At 46.0% G+C, this 24,047-nt stretch overlaps 1 protein-coding gene across 1 annotated transcript in view; it reads right to left on the bottom strand.

Moving 5' to 3' along the window:
- The window catches only part of LOC115147911 (MICAL-like protein 2), a 41,482-nt gene extending 26,712 nt beyond the window's left edge, over window positions 1-14,770 (bottom strand). Inside the window, 3 exon segments of the mRNA XM_029690166.1 lie at window positions 446-587; window positions 12,997-13,045; window positions 14,415-14,770. Of these exon segments, the coding sequence (XP_029546026.1) occupies window positions 446-587; window positions 12,997-13,045; window positions 14,415-14,557 (334 nt within the window). The 5' untranslated portion in view covers window positions 14,558-14,770.
- Between the last annotated feature and the right edge of the window lie 9,277 nt (window positions 14,771-24,047).

Below are 24,047 nucleotides of genomic sequence, written 5' to 3'. Positions count from 1 at the left end.
GTGTCAGTATCATGTGGGCAGCGTGAGTATCATGTGGGCAGCGTGTCAGTATCATGTGGGCAGCGTGTCAGTATCATGTGGGCAGCGTGTCAGTATCATGTGGGCAGCATGAGTATCATGTGGGCAGCGTGTCAGTAGCATGTGGGCAGCTCGTGAGTATCATGTGGGCAGCGTGTTGGCAGCATGTGGGTATCATGTGGGCAGCATGTGGGTATCATGTGGGCAGCATGTTGGCAGCATGTGGGTATCATGTGGGCAGCATGTTGGCAGCGGGTGGGTATCATGTCGGCAGCGTGTTGGCAGCATGTCATGTGTATGTATGCTTGCACATGTTTACTCAATATGTATGTATGTATGTATGTATGTATGTATGTATGTATGTATGTATGTATGTATGTATGTATGTATGTATGTATGTATGTATGTATGTATGTGTACTACTCACTAGGTGATTTGCCATGGAAGTGGTTGTAGTATTGTGAGACATATGTCAGAATACTGAGTCTGTCTGGTATCTTCAGGGCCACCATGTCCTCAGCATCTAACAGAGCTGGGATCCCCAACTCATCCTCCGCTACCCGGAACGCCTGGGAGCACACAGATATATAGAAGGCTGGAACACACAGAAACATAGAAGGCTGGAACACACAGATACACAGAAGGCTGGAACACACAGATACACAGACGGCTGGAACACACAGATACATAGAAGGCGGGAACCCACAGATACATAGAAGGCGGGAACCCACAGAAACATAGAAGGCTGGAACACACAGATACACAGAAGGCTGGAACACACAGATACACAGACGGCTGGAACACACAGATATATAGAAGGCTGGAACCCACAGAAACATAGAAGGCTGGAACCCACAGATACATAGAAGGCTGGAACCCACAGATACATAGACGGCTGGAACACACAGATACATAGAAGGCTGGAACCCACAGAAACATAGAAGGCTGGAAGACACAGATACATAGAAGGCTGGAAGACACAGATACATAGAAGGCTGGAACCCACAGATACATAGATGGCTGGAACCCACAGATACATAGATGGCTGGAACCCACAGATACATAGATACATAGAAGGCTGGAACCCACAGATACATAGATGGCTGGAACCCACAGATACATAGATGGCTGGAACCCACAGATACATTGAAGGCTGGAACCCACAGATACATTGAAGGCTGGAACACACAGATACATAGAAGGCTGGAACACACAGATACATAGAAGGCTGGAACACACAGATACATTGAAGGCTGGAACACACAGATACATAGAAGGCTGGAACACACAGATACATAGAAGGCTGGAACACACAGAATACAATAGAGGCTGGAACACACAGATACATTGAAGGCTGGAACACACAGATACATAGAAGGCTGGAAAACACAGATACATAGATGGCTGGAACACACAGATACATAGAAGGCTGGAACACACAGATACATAGACGGCTGGAACACACAGATACATAGACGGCTGGAACACACAGATACATTGAAGGCTGGAACCCACAGATACATTGAAGGCTGGAACACACAGATACATAGAAGGCTGGAACACACAGATACATTGAAGGTTGGAACACACAGATACATAGAAGGCTGTACACCTGGGAACAAAGAGATATCAGAAGTTGGAATGCCTGGGAGCACAGAACAAGAAGGCACGACAACGTCTCTTTCCCCTCAGCAGGCTGAAAAGATTTGGCATGGGTCCTCAGATCCTCAAAAAGTTCTACAGCTGCACCGCTGAGAGCATCTTGCCGTGCTGCCAACTGCTTGGCATCCGTCCACAAGGCGCTACAGAGGGTAGTGTGTACGGCCCAGTACATCACTGGGGCGAGCTTCCTGCCATCCAGGACCTCAATACCAGGCGGTGTCAGAGGAAGGCCCTAAAAATTGTCAGACTAAAGTAGAGGTCGACCGATTAAACGGAATGGCCAATTAATTAGGGCCGATTTCAAGTTTTCATAACACTCGGTAATTGGTATATTTCCGAAAAAAGCACTGTCGTTGCACCAATGTACCTAACCATAAACATCAATGCCTTTCTTTAAAATCAATACACAAGTATATATTTTTAAACCTGCATATTTAGTTAATATTGCCTGTTAACATGAAATTGTGTCACATCTCTGGAGTTCATAGCCAGCAGCATACCACCCTGCATCCAACTGCTGGCTTGCTTCTGATGCTAAGCAGGGTTGGTCCTGGTCAGTCCCTGGATGGGAGACCAGATGCTGCTGGAAGTGGTATTGGAGGGCCAGTAGGAGGCACTCTTTCCTCTGGTCTAAAAAATATCCCAATGCCCCAGGGCAGTGATTGGGGACACTGCCCTGTGTAGGGTGCCGTCTTTCAGATGGGACGTTAAACGGGTGTCCTGACTCTCTGAGGTCATTAAAGATCCCATGGTACTTATCATAAGAGTAGGGGTGTTAACCCTGGTGTCCTGGCTAAATTCCCAATCTGGCACTCATACCATCACGGCCACCTAATCATCCCCAGATTCCAATTGGCTCATTCATCCCCCTCCTCTCCCCTGTAACTATTCCCCAGGTCGTTGCTGTAAATGAGAATGTGTTCTCAGTCAACTTACCTGGTAAAATAACGGTTAAATAAAAATTGCACACAGAGTCAGGGTATATGCAACAGTTTGGGCCGCCTGGCTCGTTGTGAAACTAATTTGCCAGAATTTTACGTAATTATGACATAACATTGAAGGTTGTGCAATGTAACAGGAATATTTAGACTTATGGATGCCACCCATTAGATAAAATACGGAACGGTTCCGTATTTCACTGAAAGAAAAAAACGTTTTGTTTCCGGATTCGACCATATTAATGACCTAAGGCTCGTATTTCTGTGCTATTATGTTATAATTAAGTCTATGATTTGATAGAGCAGTCTGACTGAGCGTTGGTAGGCAGCAGCAGGCTCGTAAGCATTCATTCAAATAGCACTTTACTGCGTTTGCCAGCAGCCCATCGCTGTGCTTCAAGCATTGCGCTGTTTATGACTTCAAGCCGGGTGGGTATAATTTGTGGAACGTTCCAACAGGAATCTATTCCAAAAACTCCGTAAATAACAAGGTTGCCAAAAAACAACGCATACAAAGTTGCATAGAGGCAGAATAAGATACCTGTTAGGGAGTGGTCTATTTCATTGCGTTTTTCACTCATCACGTTTATTCCGAAAAATGTCTGTCCTCACTCTGGTGGCCTATAGACAAACATTAAGAATAAGCTACGTGGTGAGCTGATGCCTATTCGGCAGCTAGTTAGCTAGGTTTGTATGCGTTGCTACTTTGTATGCGTTGTTGGTTGGCAACCTTTTACTTTACGTTTTTTAGAACAGATTCCTGTTGGAACGTTCCACAAATGATACCCACCCCTTCAAGCCTGTCAACTCCCAAGATTAGGCTGGTGTAACTGATGTGAAATGGCTAGCTAGTTAGCGGGCTGCGCGCTAATAGCGTTTCAAACGTCACTCGCTCTGAGACTTGGAGTAGTTGTTCCCCTTGCTCTGCATGGGTAACGCTGCTTCGAGGGTGGCTGTTGTCGATGTGTTCCTGGTTCGAGCCCAGGTAGGAGCGAGGGACGGAAGCTATACTGTTACACTGGCAATACTAACGTGCCTATAAGAACATCCAATTGTCAAAGGTATATGAAATACAAATCGTAGAGAGAGAAATAGTCCTATAATTCCTATAATAACTACAACCTAAAACTTCTTACCTGGGCATATTGAAGACTCATGTTAAAAGGAACCACCAGCTTATATATGTTCTCATGTTCTGAGCAAGGTACTTAAACATTAGCTTTCTTACATGGCACATAATGCACTTTTACTTTCTTCTCCAACACTTTGTTTTTGCATTATTTAAACCAAATTGAACATGTTTCATTATTTATTTGAGGCTAAATGGATTTTATTGATGTATTATATTAAGTTAAAATAAGTGTTCATTCAGTATTGTTGTAATTGTCATTATTACAAATACATTTTTTTTTTTTTTTTTTAAATCGGTCGATTAATCGGTATCGGCCTTTTTGTGGGCCTCCAATAATCGGTATCGGCGTTGAAAAATCATAATCGGTCGACCTCTAGACTAATGCCACCAAAGTCATGGACTGTTCTCAGTCTACGCTACCGCACGGCAAGCGATAACAATGTACCAAGTCTGGAACCAACAGGACCCTGAACAACTTCTACCAGACTGTCTACATAAGACCTCCATTACCTCTGCACATTGACTCGGTACTGGTCCCCCTTGTATAGAGCCAAATTATCGTTACTCAGTGTGTATAGAGCCAAGTTATCGTTACTCAGTGTGTATAGAGCCAAGTTATCGTTACTCAGTGTGTATAGAGCCAAGTTATCATTACTCATTGTGTATAGAGCCAAGTTATCGTTACTCAGTGTGTATAGAGCCAAGTTATCGTTACTCAGTGTGTATAGAGCCAAGTTTTCGTTACTCATTGTGTATAGAGCCAAGTTATCGTTACTCAGTATGTACAGAGCCAAGTTATCGTTACTCATTGTGTACAGAGCCAAGTTATCGTTACTCATTGTGTATATAGCCAAGTTATCGTTACTCAGTATGTATAGAGCCAAGTTATCGTTACTCAGTGTGTATATAGCCAAGTTATCGTTACTCATTGTGAATAAAGCCAAGTTATCGTTACTCAGTGTGTATATAGCCAAGTTATCGTTACTCAGTGTGTATAGAGCCAAGTTATCGTTACTCATTGTGTATAGAGCCAAGTTATCGTTACTCATTGTGTATAGAGCCAAGTTATCGTTACTCATTGTGTATAAAGCCAAGTTATCGTTACTCATTGTGTATATAGCCAAGTTATCGTTACTCAGTGTGTATAGAGCCAAGTTATCGTTACTCATTGTGTATAGAGCCAAGTTATCGTTACTCAGTGTGTATATAGCCAAGTTATCGTTACTCATTGTGTATATAGCCAAGTTATCGTTACTCATTGTGTATATAGCCAAGTTATCGTTACTCATTGTGTATATAGCCAAGTTATCGTTACTCAGTGTGTATAGAGCCAAGTTATCGTTACTCATTGTGTGTTTATTGACGTGTGATTACTGTTGTACTACTTGTCTATGTTCTTTCTCTCTCCCTTGTTGGGAAGGACCAATCAGCTGTCTGCACCTGTTGTTTACCAAGCATGTGACCAATAACATGTGATTTAAATATTGTTATCAAGATTGACAGAACCATGCTACAACACACTGTAGATATGGAGATCTGCTGACTCAGGGACTGGTCTATAGAGGCAGAGACTCAGAGACAGTGTTGTTCTCATTCCAACACTCCCATTGGTCTATAGAGGCAGAGACTCAGAGACAAAGCGCTGTTCTCATTCCAACACTCCCATTGGTCTATAGAGGCAGAGACTCAGAGACAGTGTTGTTCTCATTCCAACACTCCCATTGGTCTATAGAGGCAGAGACTCAGAGACAAAGCGCTGTTCTCATTCCAACACTCCCATTGGTCTATAGAGGCAGAGACTCAGAGACAGTGTTGTTCTCATTCCAACACTCCCATTGGTCTATAGAGGCAGAGACTCAGAGACAGTGTTGTTCTCATTCCAACACTCCCATTGGTCTATAGAGGCAGAGACTCAGAGACAGTGTTGTTCTCATTCCAACACTCCCATTGGTCTATAGAGGCAGAGACTCAGAGACAGTGTTGTTCTCATTCCAACACTCCCATTGGTCTATAGAGGCAGAGACTCAGAGACAAAGCGTTGTTCTCATTCCAACACTCCCACATGACTGGAATAGCTGGTAAAGTGACTTTGTGTGTGAGAAAGAGAGATGTCTTTGTTACTATTTCTGTGTTTGAGAAATCCCTGTCCACTAATTTCTGAATTTGCAAGGCAGAATGTGTGTTAACTCCTTGTTTACAGTAGCTGCTATGTAGGTCTTAGTGTTGTAATGGACTATGTGTGTGAATACAGCCCAAGCAACTGAAGTAGCTGGCCTGGCAGGCTGGCCTGCCTGGCTGGCTGGCTGGCCTGGCTGGCTGGCCTGGCTGGCTGGCTGGCTGGCCTGGCTGGCTGGCCTGGCAGGCTGGCTGGCCTGGCTGGCTGGCTGGCCTGGCTGGCTGGCTGGCTGGCTGGCCTGGCTGGCTGGCCTGGCTGGGCTGGCTGGCCTGGCTGGCTGGCCTGGCTGGCTGGCTGGCTGGCTGGCTGGCCTGGCTGGCTGGCCTGGCAGGCTGGCTGGCTGGCTGGCTGGCTGGCTGGCTGGCAGGCTGGCAGGCTGGCCTGGCAGGCTGGCAGGCTGGCCTGGTTCTACAGCTGCGATTTTACACCAGAACAAATAAAGTATGAGAAGAAAACAGACAAGACAGGATAGATCACAGCAGTGATTCAGGAAAGAGAAACAGACAAGACAGGATAGATCACAGCAGTGATTCAGGACTTAAAGAGAAACAGACATATAAAGACAGGACAGGATAGATCACAGCAGTGATTCAGGACTTAAAGAGAAACCATTGCAGGACCATCAACAGTCTGGAGTTCTTGGGAATTTCTCCTGTTAGATTCCTCACTTTCAAGTCAGAAATGTTCCTGGCTTTCCTGATGACTAGAAGAAAGCATGGAAAGCCCGGGGGTTTCAACAGTCAAAGTGTGTGTGTGTGTGTGTGTGTGTGTGTGTGTGTGTGTGTGTGTGTGTGTGGTGTGTGGTGTGTGTGTGTGTGTGTGTGTGTGTGTGTGTGTGTGTGTGTGTGTGTGTGTGTGTGTCTGCAGCAGGACATGCTCCCCTCATCCACACCATTTCCTGGAACTCCAACTCCATGGAAGCAGAAAGGAAGGACAGAAGAGCTACTCCATAACAGCATTCCAAGTAGGGCCCTGTTCCCTATAAAGTCCACTACATTTGACCCAAGCCCTGTGGACCCTGGTGAAAGGTAGTGCACTATTTAGGGAATAGGGTGCCATTTGAGCTGTACCCTGTGACAAGATGATTTGATAAACAACATGTCTGTGTCTGAAACCGGCTGACTGTTATCAGTTCATCACTATAGTTATAAAAAGCTGTTTACATTACTATGATCCAACTTTCACTTCTGAAGGCAGGCCAGCCATGACACACACAGTTGAAACCTCCAGGCTAACCTCTCCCTTCTCTCTCCCTGCCCTGAGGAAACCTCCAGGCTAACCTCTCCCTTCTCTCTCCCTGCCCTGAGGAAACCTCCAGGCTAACCTCTCCCTTCTCTCTCCCTGCCCTGAGGAAACCTCCAGGCTAACCTCTCCCTTCTCTCTCCCTGCCCTGAGGAAACCTCCGGGCTAACCTCTCCCTTCTCTCTCCCTGCCCTGAGGAAACCTCCAGGCTAACCTCTCCCTTCTCTCTCCCTGCCCTGAGGAAACCTCCAGGCTAACCTCTCCCTTTTCTCTCCCTGCCCTGAGGAAACCTCCAGGCTAACCTCTCCCTGCCCTGAGGAAACCTCCAGGCTAACCTCTCCCTTTCTCTCCCTGCCCTGAGGAAACCTCCGGGCTAACCTCTCCCTGCCCTGAGGAAACCTCCAGGCTAACCTTTCCCTTCTCTCTCCCTGCCCTGAGGAAACCTCCAGGCTAACCTCTCCCTTCTCTCTCCCTGCCCTGAGGAAACCTCCAGGCTAACCTCTCCCTTCTCTCTCCCTGCCCTGAGGAAACCTCCAGGCTAACCTCTCCCTTCTCTCTCCCTGCCCTGAGGAAACCTCCAGGCTAACCTCTCCCTTCTCTCTCCCTGCCCTGAGGAAACCTCCAGGCTAACCTCTCCCTTCTCTCTCCCTGCCCTGAGGAAACCTCCAGGCTAACCTCTCCCTTCTGTCTCCCTGCCCTGAGGAAACCTCCAGGCTAACCTCTCCCTTCTCTCTCCCTGCCCTGAGGAAACCTCCAGGCTAACCTCTCCCTTCTCTCTCCCTGCCCTGAGGAAACCTCCAGGCTAACCTCTCCCTTCTCTCTCCCTGCCCTGAGGAAACCTCCAGGCTAACCTCTCCCTTCTCTCTCCCTGCCCTGAGGAAACCTCCAGGCTAACCTCTCCCTTCTGTCTCCCTGCCCTGAGGAAACCTCCAGGCTAACCTCTCCCTTCTGTCTCCCTGCCCTGAGGAAAACCTCCAGGCTAACCTCTCCCTTCTCTCTCCCTGCCCTGAGGAAACCTCCAGGCTAACCTCTCCCTTCTCTCTCCCTGCCCTGAGGAAACCTCCAGGCTAACCTCTCCCTCCTCTCTCCCTGCCCTGAGGAAACCTCCAGGCTAACCTCTCCCTTCTCTCTCCCTGCCCTGAGGAAACCTCCAGGCTAACCTCTCCTTCTCTCTCCCTGCCCTGAGGAAACCTCCAGGCTAACCTCTCCCTTCTCTCTCCCTGCCCTGAGGAAACCTCCAGGCTAACCTCTCCCTTCTCTCTCCCTCCCCTGAGGAACCTCCAGGCTAACCTCTTCCCTTCTCTCTCCCTGCCCTGAGGAAACCTCCAGGCTAACCTCTCCCTTCTCTCTCCCTGCCCTGAGGAAACCTCCAGGCTAACCTCTCCCTTCTCTCTCCCTGCCCTGAGGAAACCTCCAGGCTAACCTCTCCCTTCTCTCTCCCTGCCCTGAGGAAACCTCCAGGCTATTACTGTAGTTCTATGTCAGAATAATCCAGATGCTAGAATGTTACTGTAGTTCTATGTCAGAAGTATAGTGGTAGAATGTTACAGTAGTTCTATGTCAGAATAATCCAGACGCTAGAATGTTACTGTAGTTCTATGTCAGAATAATTCAGACGCTAGAATGTTACAGTAGTTCTATGTCAGAAGTATAGTGGTAGAATGTTATTGTAGTTCTATTTCAGAATAATTCAGAGGCTAGAATGTTACTGTAGTTCTATGTCAGAAGTATAGCGGTAGAATGTTACTGTTGTTCTATGTCAGAAGTATAGTGGTAGAGTGTTAGGCCTCGATATATCACTCTATGTAATGAATTTGTGCTAAAATGGTGGTCAGTTTGCTGGAGTTTATGGTCTGGAGTGACAGTCAGTTGGCTGTATAATCTATAGTAGTCTATGGTGAGACTCAGCTGGCTGTATAATCTATAGTAGTCTATGGTGAGACTCAGCTGGCTGTATAATCTATAGTAGTCTATGGTAAGGACTAGTGAGACTCAGCTGGCTGTATAATCTATAGTAGTCTATGGTGAGACTCAGCTGGCTGTATAATCTATAGTAGTCTATGGTGAGACTCAGCTGACTGTATAATCTATAGTAGTCTATGGTGAGGAGTAGTGAGACTCAGCTGGCTGTATAATCTATAGTAGTCTATGGTGAGACTCAGCTGACTGCATAATCTATAGTAGTCTATGGTGAGACTCAGCTGGCTGTATAATCTATAGTAGTCTATGGTGAGACTCAGCTGGCTGTATAATCTATAGTAGTCTATGGTGAGACTCAGCTGGCTGTATAATCTATAGTAGTCTATGGTGAGACTCAGCTGGCTGTATAATCTATAGTAGTCTATGGTGAGACTCAGCTGGCTGTATAATCTATAGTAGTCTATGGTGAGACTCAGCTGGCTGTATAATCTATAGTAGTCTATGGTGAGACTCAGCTGGCTGTATAATCTATAGTAGTCTATGGTGAGACTCAGCTGGCTGTATAATCTATAGTAGTCTATGGTGAGACTCAGCTGGCTGTATAATCTATAGTAGTCTATGGTGAGACTCAGCTGGCTGTATAATCTATAGTAGTCTATGGTGAGACTCAGCTGGCTGTATAATCTATAGTAGTCTATGGTGAGACTCAGCTGGCTGTATAATCTATAGTAGTCTATGGTGAGACTCAGCTGGCTGTATAATCTATAGTAGTCTATGGTGAGACTCAGCTGGCTGTATAATCTATAGTAGTCTATGGTGAGACTCAGCTGGCTGTATAATCTATAGTAGTCTATGGTGAGACTCAGCTGGCTGTATAATCTATAGTAGTCTATGGTGAGACTCAGCTGGCTGTATAATCTATAGTAGTCTATGGTAGGAGTGAGACTCAGCTGCTGTATAATCTATAGTAGTCTATGGTGAGACTCAGCTGACTGCATAATCTATAGTAGTCTATGGTGAGACTCAGCTGGCTGTATAATCTATAGTAGTCTATGGTGAGACTCAGCTGGCTGTATAATCTATAGTAGTCTATGGTGAGACTCAGCTGACTGCATAATCTATAGTAGTCTATGGTGAGACTCAGCTGGCTGTATAATCTATAGTAGTCTATGGTGAGACTCAGCTGACTGCATAATCTATAGTAGTCTATGGTGAGACTCAGCTGGCTGTATAATCTATAGTAGTCTATGGTGAGACTCAGCTGACTGCATAATCTATAGTAGTCTATGGTGAGACTCAGCTGGCTGTATTATCTATAGTAGTCTATGGTGAGACTCAGCTGACTGCATAATCTATAGTAGTCTATGGTGAGACTCAGCTGGCTGTATAATCTATAGTAGTCTATGGTGAGACTCAGCTGGCTGTATAATCTATAGTAGTCTATGGTGAGACTCAGCTGGCTGTATAATCTATAGTAGTCTATGGTGAGACTCAGCTGGACTGCTATAATCTATAGTAGTCCTATGGTGAGACTCAGCTGGGCTGTATAATCTATCGTAGTCTATGGTGAGACTCAGCTGGCTGTATAATCTATAGTAGTCTATGGTGAGACTCAGCTGGCTGTATAATCTATAGTAGTCCTATGGGTGAGACTCAGCTGGCTGTATAATCGATAGTAGTCTAGGTGAGACTCAGCTGGCTTGTATATCTAGTAGGTCCTATGGTGAGACTCAGCTGGCTGTATAATCTATAAGTATAGTCTATGGTGAGACTCAGCTGGCTGTATAATCTATAGTAGTCCTATGGTGAGACTCAGCTGGCTGTATAATCTATAGTAGTCTATGGTGAGACTCAGCTGGCTGTATAATCTATAGTAGTCTATGGTGAGACTCAGCTGGCTGTATAATCTATAGTAGTCTATGGTAAGGACTAGTGAGACTCAGCTGGCTGTATAATCTATAGTAGTCTATGGTGAGACTCAGCTGGCTGTATAATCTATAGTAGTCTATGGTGAGACTCAGCTGGCTGTATAATCTATAGTAGTCTATGGTGAGACTCAGCTGGCTGTATAATCTATAGTAGTCTATGGTGAGACTCAGCTGGCTGTATAATCTATAGTAGTCTATGGTGAGACTCAGCTGGCTGTATAATCTATAGTAGTCTATGGTGAGACTCAGCTGACTGCATAATCTATAGTAGTCTATGGTGAGACTCAGCTGACTGCATAATCTATAGTAGTCTATGGTGAGACTCAGCTGGCTGTATAATCTATAGTAGTCTATGGTGAGACTCAGCTGGCTGTATAATCTATAGTAGTCTATGGTGAGACTCAGCTGGCTGTATAATCTATAGTAGTCTATGGTGAGACTCAGCTGGCTGTATAATCTATAGTAGTCTATGGTGAGACTCAGCTGGCTGTATAATCTATAGTAGTCTATGGTGAGACTCAGCTGGCTGTATAATCTATAGTAGTCTATGGTGAGACTCAGCTGGCTGTATAATCTATAGTAGTCTATGGTGAGACTCAGCTGGCTGTATAATCTATAGTAGTCTATGGTGAGACTCAGCTGGCTGTATAATCTATAGTAGTCTATGGTGAGACTCAGCTGGCTGTATAATCTATAGTAGTCTATGGTGAGACTCAGCTGGCTGTATAATCTATAGTAGTCTATGGTAAGGACTAGTGAGACTCAGCTGGCTGTATAATCTATAGTAGTCTATGGTGAGACTCAGCTGACTGCATAATCTATAGTAGTCTATGGTGAGACTCAGCTGGCTGTATAATCTATAGTAGTCTATGGTGAGACTCAGCTGGCTGTATAATCTATAGTAGTCTATGGTGAGACTCAGCTGACTGCATATCTATAGTAGTCTATGGTGAGACTCAGCTGGCTGTATAATCTATAGTAGTCTATGGTGAGACTCAGCTGACTGCATAATCTATAGTAGTCTATGGTGAGACTCAGCTGGCTGTATAATCTATAGTAGTCTATGGTGAGACTCAGCTGACTGCATAATCTATAGTAGTCTATGGTGAGACTCAGCTGGCTGTATAATCTATAGTAGTCTATGGTGAGACTCAGCTGACTGCATAATCTATAGTAGTCTATGGTGAGACTCAGCTGGCTGTATAATCTATAGTAGTCTATGGTGAGACTCAGCTGGCTGTATAATCTATAGTAGTCTATGGTGAGACTCAGCTGGCTGTATAATCTATTGTAGTCTATGGTGAGACTCAGCTGGCTGTATAATCTATAGTAGTCTATGGTGAGACTCAGCTGGCTGTATAATCTATAGTAGTCTATGGTGAGACTCAGCTGGCTGTATAATCTATAGTAGTCTATGGTGAGACTCAGCTGGCTGTATAATCTATAGTAGTCTATGGTGAGACTCAGCTGGCTGTATAATCTATAGTAGTCTATGGTGAGACTCAGCTGGCTGTATAATCTATAGTAGTCTATGGTGAGACTCAGCTGGCTGTATAATCTATAGTAGTCTATGGTGAGACTCAGCTGGCTGTATAATCTATAGTAGTCTATGGTGAGACTCAGCTGGCTGTATAATCTATAGTAGTCTATGGTGTGGAGTAGTGAGACTCAGCTGGCTGTATAATCTATAGCAGTCTATGGCTGAAGAAATTTGTCTTGGTACCTAAAACCCTCAAACTTTTACAGATGCACAATTGAGAGCATCCTGTCAGGCTGAATCATCGCCTGGTACGGCAACTGCATTGCCCGCAACCGCAGGGCTCTCCAGAGGGTGGTGCGGTCTACCCAACGCATCACGGGGGGGCGACGACGACACCTACAGTACCCGATGTCACAGGAAGGCCAAAACAAACCTCAAGGACATCAACCACCCGAGCCATCCCGCTATCACACGTATGTGTGTCTTCATCAGTAACTTACCAGGTGGTTGTTGTCATAGACATTCTCCTTCTTCAGGGAATCAAAGTCACTGAGGAGAAGAAGCACAGATTTGGTTGATGACATGACACATCAATCACACCACTGACACAAGCTACCTGTCATTATTCCCTGGATCTCACACCACTGACACAAGATACCTGTCATTATTCCCTGGATCTCACACACCACTGAAGCAAGCTACCTGTCATTATTCCCTGGATCTCACACCCCACTGAAGCAAGCTTCCTGCCATTATTCCCTGGATCTCACACCCCACTGAAGCAAGCTACCTGTCATTATTCCCTGGATCTCACACACCACTGAAGCAAGCTACCTGTCATTATTCCCTGGATCTCACACCCCACTGAAGCAAGCTACCTGCCATTATTCCCTGGATCTCACACACCACTGAAGCAAGCTACCTGCCATTATTCCCTGGATCTCACACACCACTGAAGCAAGCTACCTGCCATTATTCCCTGGATCTCACACACCACTGAAGCAAGCTACCTGCCATTATTCCCTGGATCTCACACACCACTGAAGCAAGCTACCTGCCATTATCCCCTGGATCTCGCACACCACTGAAGCAAGCTCCCTGCCATTATTCCCTGGATCTCAATCTAGTCCACAGGAGGTTGGTGGCACCGTAATTAGGGAGAACAGGCTCGTGGTAATGGCTGTAGTGAAATTAGTGGAGTGGTATCAAAATACGGCAAACACATGGGATGCCATTCCATTTGCTCCGACTCCTTTGCAGAATCATTCAAAAACGTCTTCACTTGAGAACCACACAATCATAACGACAGCATCAATGATGTCACTCCATCTTATGACCAGTGATTCACTTTGCTATTATTAAAATGTCAAAATGCAAATCTGAGTCAGTCTCACACACCAGTTTTCCACTGATTCTATAAAAAAAATAGATATATTTGGGTCTTTAGACTGAGTCCTCCTTTGAGTGAAACATGTGGAAAAGACAACTTGACATTCAAACAGTAGACTTCCTAGGCTACTGATTATCACAAATAGTCAATGTTATGTTTAGATGGTTACCCTCTCATCAGCTGTTTACTGTAAACCTAGAATCTACTGTGTCTTTAAAAGAAAGATTTGACAAAAGACTAGGCTTTATCACTGATATACAGATATTGTTATATTCAGAAATCGTGTCAAATTCCGTTTTTAATTTGAGGATTAGTTTACCTCCAGGCAATGAAAGGAAACTTTAACATAATATTTATTTCGTGTTGCATACAAGTGCTACTTTATTGCAATAAATACAGGTTACGCTGTCACCATAGGAACTAAAACAAAAATCAAGACTCATTCTGTTTAAACTGTCGAGTTTATTAACTTCCTCATAGAATTTCGCAACTCTCAAAGTAGTTATATCGATACTGCCCTTTACTTACATGAGGTCGGGTCTGTTTCGGTGAATGAGGGCGCAGAAAGCCATCCCGTCCCTGAAAGAAGTTGTCATATTGGTGATAGTGACATCTCTGTAACCCTGAACCTGGATCTTACACCACTGTTGCAGCGCTTTAACCGCAGACATCCTAGTTCTCTCCCGAAACCCAGAACCGAGTGCAAGCGGCAAGACGCGAACCAAGTTCACGAACTGACGGCAACTTAAATAAATAGACTAGTGACTGAAATCCGCCTTAGGGGAAAAAGGTTTTGATCCAACTTCTGACGAATGATTGGGGAAACCGTATTAAAAAGAGAGAGAAAGTCGTCCGCGTGGTTCTGTTCAATGATTTATATAAATACACTAGTTAACACATACGAGGCGCTGTGTTGAAGCCACCGCGCCTCCATCTTGTCACTCCCCTACCGATGGAAAACATATTCTGGAAGATATAGAAATCCATTTATTAATGTCAACATTCGTTAACGCCACTTTTATTCTATTACAGACACCACAATGCATACTTTACATTATGTGGGTTAAACATAAAAAAAATATATAAAATGTTTTCCTTAAAGTCTAATTTTGGGGAGATTACTAATGTCCCCACTACAAAAAAAATACATGTCATTTTGTCCTTGAAACATTTAATTGAAATACTGTATAATTCCATTCATTCCTATGGATGACTGCTACTGGGGAGTACCAATATGGTCGACCGGTGGCTTCAAAGCCTCTCAATGGCCAATACATAGTATATTTATTCTAGTGTTGATATACATCCTTGATTCTGTTTGGCAATCAAAGGAAAACTGATTTGATACCTGAAAAGGTTTCTTGTCGTGACGTAGAATGGGCAGAGTCAAACGGGTATTTCCAGAAAAGGGGGTGTTTTCTGATATCGGAGTTTCTTGATATCAACTTACACCCATTGACGCTCGTCATCGGTCCGTGGCTGTGTGTGTGTGTGTGTGTGTGTGTGTGTGTGTGTGTGAGTGAGTGAGTGAGTGAGTGAGTGAGTGAGTGAGTGAGTGAGTGAGTGAGTGAGTGAGAAAGTATTGCTCTATTCATGAATTTACAATTACAGTATTATTTTGTTGCAAGAACAAGGCAAGTATCAGTTACAAGAGAGTTGTCTATGTGGTTCTGTTTGGTGATCAAATCAAACCGATTAAGTCAACTGATTTGACACCTGAAAAGGTTTCTGTGGGGGGGAGAAGAGAGGGAGAGAGTAAAGAGGAGAGAGAGAAAGAAAGCAATGCTCTAGTCATGAATTTACAATTACAGTGATTTTGTTGCAAGAACATGGTAAATATCAGTAGTGAATTTGACATAAAGCTGTGACTTTCCTTTTGAAGGAGGATCTGTGTCTGATCTTGGCCTAGATGAAGGAGGATCTGTGTCTGATCTTGGCCTAGATGAAGGAGGATCTGTGTCTGATCTTGGCCTAGATGAAGGAGGATCTGTGTCTGATCTTGGCCTAGATGAAGGAGGATCTGTATCTGATCTTGGCCTAGATGAAGGAGGATCTGTGTCTGATCTTGGCCTAGATGAAGGAGGATCTGTGTCTGATCTTGGCCTAGATGAAGGAGGATCTGTGTCTGATCTTGGCCTAGATGAAGGAGGATCTGTGTCTGATCTTGGCCTAGATGAAGGAGGCAGCCCAGTAAAACAGCTGACTCACAGTGGGTGTGGCTTTATGTAACACTAAAGGGTTCTACACAGTCTATGTGGTTTGTTTGCGTAACTCTCAACGTACTTTTGTGCGACTGCATTTTTGCGACACGACACAAACGGAGCTCCGTAGAAAATCACTGTGGAGAGCCCTTAAAGCTACCAGGTGGTCCCTGGTCTGCTCTACCTTAACTCGCCTGTCCTGCCAAGAAAATGTGTGTATGTGTGCCCAACCTGCCAAGTTACCTGACACCTTCCCACTACCATACTGAGATCCTGTTTCCAGGTAGATATGGAACTACTACAGTACTATAACCTAGATACTGATCTGACCCGTTTCCATGTAGATATGGAACTACTACAGTACTATCACCTAGATACTGATCTGAGATCCTGTTTCCAGGTAGATATGGGAGGAACTACTACAGTACTATAACCTAGATACTGATCTGACCCGTTTCCATGTAGATATGGAACTACTACAGTACTATAACCTAGATACTGATCTGACCCGTTTCCATGTAGATATGGAACTACTACAGTACTATCACCTAGATACTGATCTGAGATCCTGTTTCCAGGTAGATATGGGCGGAACTACTACAGTACTATAACCTAGATACTGATCTGAGATCCTGTTTCCATGTAGATATGGACCTACTACAGTACTATAACCTAGATACTGATCTGACCCGTTTCCAGGTAGATATGGAACTACTACAGTACTATCACCTAGATACTGATCTGACCCGTTTCCAGGTAGATATGGAACTACTACAGTACTATAACCTAGATACTGATCTGACCCGTTTCCAGGTAGATATGGAACTACTACAGTACTATCACCTAGATACTGATCTGAGATCCTGTTTCCAGGTAGATATGGAACTACTACAGTACTATCACCTAGATACTGATCTGACCCGTTTCCAGGTAGATATGGGAGGAACTACTACAGTACTATCACCTAGATACTGATCTGAGATCCTGTTTCCATGTAGATATGGGAGGAACTACTACAGTACTATAACCTAGATACTGATCTGAGATCCTGTTTCCAGGTAGATATGGGAGGAACTACTACAGTACTATCACCTAGATACTGATCTGAGATCCTGTTTCCAGGTAGATATGGGAGGAACTACTACAGTACTATCACCTAGATACTGATCTGAGATCCTGTTTCCAGGTAGATATGGAACTACTACAGTACTATCACCTAGATACTGATCTGACCCGTTTCCAGGTAGATATGGGAGGAACTACTACAGTACTATAACCTAGATACTGATCTGAGATCCTGTTTCCAGGTAGATATGGAACTACTACAGTACTATAACCTAGATACTGATCTGAGATCCTGTTTCCAGGTAGATATGGGAGGAACTACTACAGTACTATCACCTAGATACTGATCTGAGATCCTGTTTCCAGGTAGATATGGAACTACTACAGTACTATCACCTAGATACTGATCTGAGATCCTGTTTCCAGGTAGATATGGAACTACTACAGTACTATAACCTAGATACTGATCTGAGATCCTGTTTCCAGGTAGATATGGAACTACTACAGTACTATAACCTAGATACTGATCTGAGATCCTGTTTCCAGGTAGATATGGGAGGAACTACTACAGTACTATCACCTAGATACTGATCTGAGATCCTGTTTCCAGGTAGATATGGGAGGAACTACTACAGTACTATAACCTAGATACTGATCTGAGATCCTGTTTCCAGGTAGATATGGAACTACTACAGTACTATCACCTAGATACTGATCTGAGATCCTGTTTCCAGGTAGATATGGAACTACTACAGTACTATCACCTAGATACTGATCTGAGATCCTGTTTCCAGGTAGATATGGAACTACTACAGTACTATCACCTAGATACTGATCTGAGATCCTGTTTCCAGGTAGATATGGGACTACTACAGTACTATCACCTAGATACTGATCTGAGATCCTGTTTCCAGGTAGATATGGGAGGAACTACTACAGTACTATCACCTAGATAATGATCTGAGATCCTGTTTCCAGGTAGATATGGGAGGAACTACTACAGTACCCACACACACACACACACTATCAACATTCCCCCTACCCACACACAGTATCAACATTCCCCCCTACCCACACACAATCAACATTCCCCCCACCCACCCACACACACACAATCAACATTCCCCTACCCACCCACACACACTATCAACATTCCTCCTACCCACCCACACACTATCAACATTCCCCCTACCCACCCACACACTATCAACATTCCCCCCTACCCACCCACACAATCAACATTCCCCCTACCCACCCACACACTATCAACATTCCTCCTACCCACCCACACACTATCAACATTCCCCCTACCCACCCACACACTATCAACATTCCACCCTACCCACCCACACAATCAACATTCCTCCTACCCACCCACACACTATCAACATTCCCCCTACCCACCCACCCACCCACCATCAACATACCCACCATCCCTACTGGACATCCCCCTACCCACCCACCATCAACATTCCCCCCGACCCACCCACACTGGACATCCCCCCCCCAAACATAACTACTTCAGTCTGTCCCCTACCCACCCAGAACCTCGGCCCCCTCTTAATCCCAAAATCCAGACAGGAAATGCTTTGAGTGTGCGGACCAGAGAGCATCTGACAGGGCTCTCTCTCTCTCTCTCTCTTTCTGTCTCCTACCAACTGAGCTACAGGGAAGGCTATCTCTCATCTGTATATATATATATGTCTGCAACGGAAAGACCCATCTGGAAACAGTTAGCCCTACACCCCGTGTGTGTGTGTGTGTGTGTGTGTGTGTGTGTGTGTTTGCCCAGAGCCAATGAAAACACTGTGTGAGAGCTTAGTTTATCAGTAATGGGGACTGACCCAACCCACAGTGTATCTACTACTGTGATAACAGGGAACATAGTCAGTGGTTCGCGTTCTCTTTCCAAGGCAGTTACAGATTACTGGGAGAGAGATACTGGGAGATATCACCACAGCAGGCATGTGCACAAGGGAAAGAGAGAGATACAAAAGGTGTGTGTGAGAGAGAGTGTATTTGAGAGAGTTTTGTACTTCAACTATTTGCACATCGTTACAACACTGCACATGGTAATAATATGACATTTGAAATGTCTCTATTCCTTCGAAACTTTTGTGACTAATGTTTACTGTTAATTTCTTGTTTATTTCACTTTTGTTTATTCTCTATTTCACTTGCTTTGGCATTGTAAACAGATGTTTCCCACGCCAATAAAGCCCTTTGGCATTGTAAACAGATGTTTCCCACGCCAATAAAGCCCTTTGGCATTGTAAACAGATGTTTCCCACGCCAATAAAGCCCTTTGGCATTGTAAACAGATGTTTCCCACGCCAATAAAGCCCTTTGAATTGAGAGAGAACAGCTGTAAGTAAGAGGACATAACAAATGATTCACTATTGCTCATATTTCCTCAATGCCAAATCCCAGCCTGATGCAGAGCAGTCAGGAAGTAGAACCATGAATAGTTCCTTATTAGAAGAGAGAGATCACCATGGTCCTCCTCCTGAACCGACTGGGGAGAACAGATTAATATGAAACTAATCTACTCTCTCTCTCTCTCACTACGTCTGTCTGCCTCTCTCTCTCTCTCTCTCACTACGTCTGTCTGCCTCTCTTTCCCTCCCACTACGTCTGTCTGCCTCTCTCTCCCTCCCACTACGTCTGTCTGCCTCTCTCTCCCTCCCACTACGTCTGTCTGCCTCTCTCTCTCTCACTACGTCTGTCTGCCTCTCTCTCCCTCCCACTACGTCTGTCTGCCTCTCTCTCTCTCACTACGTCTGTCTGCCTCTCTCTCCCTCCCACTATGTCTGTCTGCCTCTCTCTCTCTCACTACGTCTGTCTGCCTCTCTCTCCCTCCCACTACGTCTGTCTGCCTCGCTCTCTCTCACTACGTCTGTCTGCCTCTCTCTCCCTCCCACTACGTCTGTCTGCCTCTCTCTCTCACTACGTCTGTCTGCCTCTCTCTCCCTCCCACTACGTCTGTCTGCCTCGCTCTCTCTCACTACGTCTGTCTGCCTCTCTCTCTCTCTCACTACGTCTGTCTGCCTCTCTCGCTCCCACTACGTCTGTCTGCCTCTCTCTCTCTCACTATGTCTGTCTGCCTCTCTCTCCCTCCCACTACGTCTGTCTGCCTCTCTCTCTCACTACGTCTGTCTGCCTCTCTCTCCCTCCCACTACGTCTGTCTGCCTCGCTCTCTCTCACTACGTCTGTCTGCCTCTCTCTCTCTCTCTCACTACGTCTGTCTGCCTCTCTCGCTCCCACTACGTCTGTCTGCCTCTCTCTCTCTCACTACGTCTGTCTGCCTCTCTCTCCCTCCCACTACGTCTGTCTGCCTCTCTCTCTCTCACTACGTCTGTCTGCCTCTCTCTCTCTCACTATGTCTGTCTGCCTCTCTCTCCCTCCCACTACGTCTGTCTGCTTCTCTCTCCCTCCCACTACGTCTGTCTGCCTCTCTCTCCCTCCCACTACGTCTGTCTGCCTCTCTCTCTCTCACTACGTCTGTCTGCCTCTCTCTCTCTCTCACTACGTCTGTCTGCCTCTCTCTCTCTCACTACGTCTGTCTGCCTTTCTCTCTCCCTCCCACTACGTCAGTCTGCCTCTCTCTCTCCCTCCCACTACGTCAGTCTGCCTCTCTCTCTCCCTCCCACTACGTCAGTCTGCCTCTCTCTCCCTCCACACGTCAGTCTGCCTCTCTCTCTCCCTCCCACTACGTCAGTCTGCCTCTCTCTCTCCCTCCCACTATGTCAGTCTGCCTCTCTCTCTCCCTCCCACTACGTCAGTCTGCCTCTCTCTCTCTCTCTCCCTCCCACTACGTCTGTCAGCCTCTCTCTCTCTCCGTCAGCCCCCCTCTCTCGCTCTCTCTACCATCTGTCAGCCTCCCTCTCTCTACCTCTGTTAGCCTCTCTCTCTCTACCTCTGTCAGCCTCTCTCTCTCTACCTCTGTCATCCTCTCTCTCTCTACCTCTGTCAGCCTCTCTCTCTCTACCTCTGTTAGCCTCTCTCTCTACCTCTGTTAGCCTCTCTCTCTACCTCTGTTAGCCTCTCTCTACCTCTGTTAGCCTTTCTCTCTACCTCTGTTAGCCTCCCTCTCTCTCTACCTCTGTCAGCCTCTCTTTCTCTCATCTGTCAGGCTCTCTCTCTGTCAGTCTCTCTCTCTCTGTCAGCCTCTCTCTTGCTCTCTCTGTCAGCCTCTCTCGCTCTCTCTGTCAGCCTCTCTCTCGCTCTGTCAGCCTCTCTCTCTCTCTGTCAGCCTCTCTCTCTCTCTCTGTCAGCCTCTCTCTCTCTCTCCCTCTCTCTCTGTCAGCCTCTCTCTTTCTCTCTACCTCTGTCAGCCTCTCTCTCTACCTCTGTCATCCTCCCTCTCTCTCTCTCTACCCTCTGTCAGCCTCCCTCTCTCTCTCTCTACCTCTGTCAGCCTCCCATAGGGGTGCAGACTGTGTGGGGGGATAGGGGTAGAGACTGTGTGGTGGGATAGGAGTACAGACTGTGTGGTGGGATAGGGGTGCATAGATGTGTGATTATGTTTGTTTATTAGACTTCAACACATTCTGGGCCCCCACTATCATAATAATAACAGAGCTCACAGGGGTGAAGAGTGAGAGGGGGAGGAGGGAGAAGAGAGAGCAGAGAGGGGGAAGAGATGGGGGAGAAGAGAGAGCAGAGAGGGAGAAGAGATGGGGGAGGAGGAGAGCAGATGGGGGAGGAGGAGAGCAGAGGGGGGAGAGCGGAGAGGGGGGACACAATTGTTCATATCTGGAATGTGCTGTATCAGAGATGAACATTAACACAGTTGTTCATATCTGTAATGTGCTGTGTGAGAGATGATTAAATGTGACCAGTGTGTTCAGTAGAGGTGAGAACAGCAGCATTCAGAATAACAGAGAACAGATGTCCTTCCTGGTTCAAGACACAGATGTCCGGCATCAGCCCTGTACTCCACAAGACAGACCAAACTGTACCTAGAACAGTAAGGGGGTTGAATTGTGACAGCACAGCGCCCTCTACAGGTGAACATGTGTCAGTGGCTCATGAAGACCAACTGACCCAGCAAAGACCGATGAGGGAGAGAGAAGATTCAGAAACTCTTGGAGGACAAGAAATGTTCAGAACTTTTGTGAAACATCACAACACAGTGGGAAAATATGACCAGTAGAAATCTAAACTGGAAGGTCTTCAGAGATAGATGAGGGGGGTTGAGGGTAGCTGAAGGATGGAACTGGTCTTCAGAGATAGATGGGAGGGGTTGAGGGGAGCTGAAGGATGGGACTGGTCTTCAGAGATAGATGGGAGGGGTTGAGGGGAGCTGAAGGATGGGACTGGTCTTCAGAGATAGATGGGAGGGGTTGAGGGGAGCTGAAGGATGGGACTGGTCTTCAGAGATAGATGGGAGGGGTTGAGTGGAGCTGAAGGATGGAACTGGATGGTGTTCAGAGATAGATGGGAGGGGTTGAGGGGAGCTGAAGGATGGAACTGGAAGGTCTTCAGAGATAGATGGGAGGGGTTGAGGAGAGCTGAAGGATGGGACTGGGTGGTCTTCAGAGATAGATGGGAGGGGTTGAGGGGAGCTGAAGGATGGGACATTATGGTCTTCAGAGATAGATGGGAGGGGTTGAGGAGAGCTGAAGGATGGAACTAAAAATGAGCAAAAGATAACTACTGTCAAATATATATATATATAGTAGAAGCTGGAAGTAGTGTTGTTGTCCATTAGTTTACTCCAGTTAGGGGAGGGGTAGTAGGGTTAGGAGAGGAGTGGTAGGGTTAGGAGAGGGGTGGTAGGGGTAGGGTTAGGAGAGGGGTGGTAGGGTTAGGAGAGGGATGGTAGGGTTAGGAGAGGGGTGGTAGGGTTAGGAGAGGGGTGGTAGGGTTAGGAGAGGGGTGGTAGGGTTAGGAGAGGGGTGGTAGGGTTAGGAGAGGGGTGGTAGGGTTAGGAGAGGGGTGGTAGGGTTAGGAGAGGGGTGGTAGGGTTAGGAGAGGGGTGGTAGGGTTAGAAGAGGGGTGGTAGGAGAGGGGTGGTAGGGTTAGGAGAGGGGTGGTAGGGTTAGGAGAGGGGTGGTAGGGTTAGGAGAGGGGTGGTAGAGTTAGGGGAGGGGTGGTAGGGGTAGGGTTAGGAGAGGGGTGGTAGGGTTAGGAGAGGGGTGGTAGGGTTAGGAGAGGGGTGGTAGGGTTAGGAGAGGGGTGGTAGGGTTAGGAGAGGGGTGGTAGGGTTAGGAGAGGGATGGTAGGGTTAGGAGAGGGATGGTAGGGTTAGGAGAGGGATGGTAGTGTTAGGAGATGGGTGGTAGGGTTAGGAGAGGGATGTAGGGTTAGGAGAGGGGTGGTAGGGTTAGGAGAGGGGTGGTAGGAGAGGGGTGGTAGGGTTAGGAGAGGGATGGTAGGGTTAGGAGAGGGATGGTAGTGTTAGGAGATGGGTGGTAGGGTTAGGAGAGGGATGTAGGGTTAGGAGAGGGATGGTAGTGTTAGGAGAGGGGTGGTAGGGTTAGGGGAGAGGTGGTAGGGTTAGGAGAAAAATACCAAAAAATATACAGTGCATTCAGAAAGTATTCAGACCCCTTCACTTTTTCCACATTATGTTACATCACAGCCTTGTTCTAAAATTGAATATTGTTTTTTCCCCTCATCAATCTAAACACAATACCTCATAAATGACAAAGCAAAAACAGTTTTTTGAAATGTTTGCAAATTTATAAAAAAAGAAAACTGAAATATTACATTTACATAAGTATTCAGACCCTTTACTCAGTACTTTGTTGAAGCACCTTTGGCATCGATTACAGCCTCAAGTATTCTTGGATATGACCCTACAACCTCGTCACACCTGTATTTGGGGAGTTTCTCCCATTCTTCTCTGCAGATCCTCTAAAGCTCTGTCAGGTTGGATGGGGAGCGTCG

Source organism: Salmo trutta, chromosome 14 (genome assembly GCF_901001165.1).
Source record: "Salmo trutta chromosome 14, fSalTru1.1, whole genome shotgun sequence".
Lineage (NCBI taxonomy): Eukaryota > Metazoa > Chordata > Actinopteri > Salmoniformes > Salmonidae > Salmo > Salmo trutta.
The sequence above is the reverse complement of the archived record's forward strand: the minus strand, read 5'-3'. Positions and strand labels throughout refer to the sequence as shown.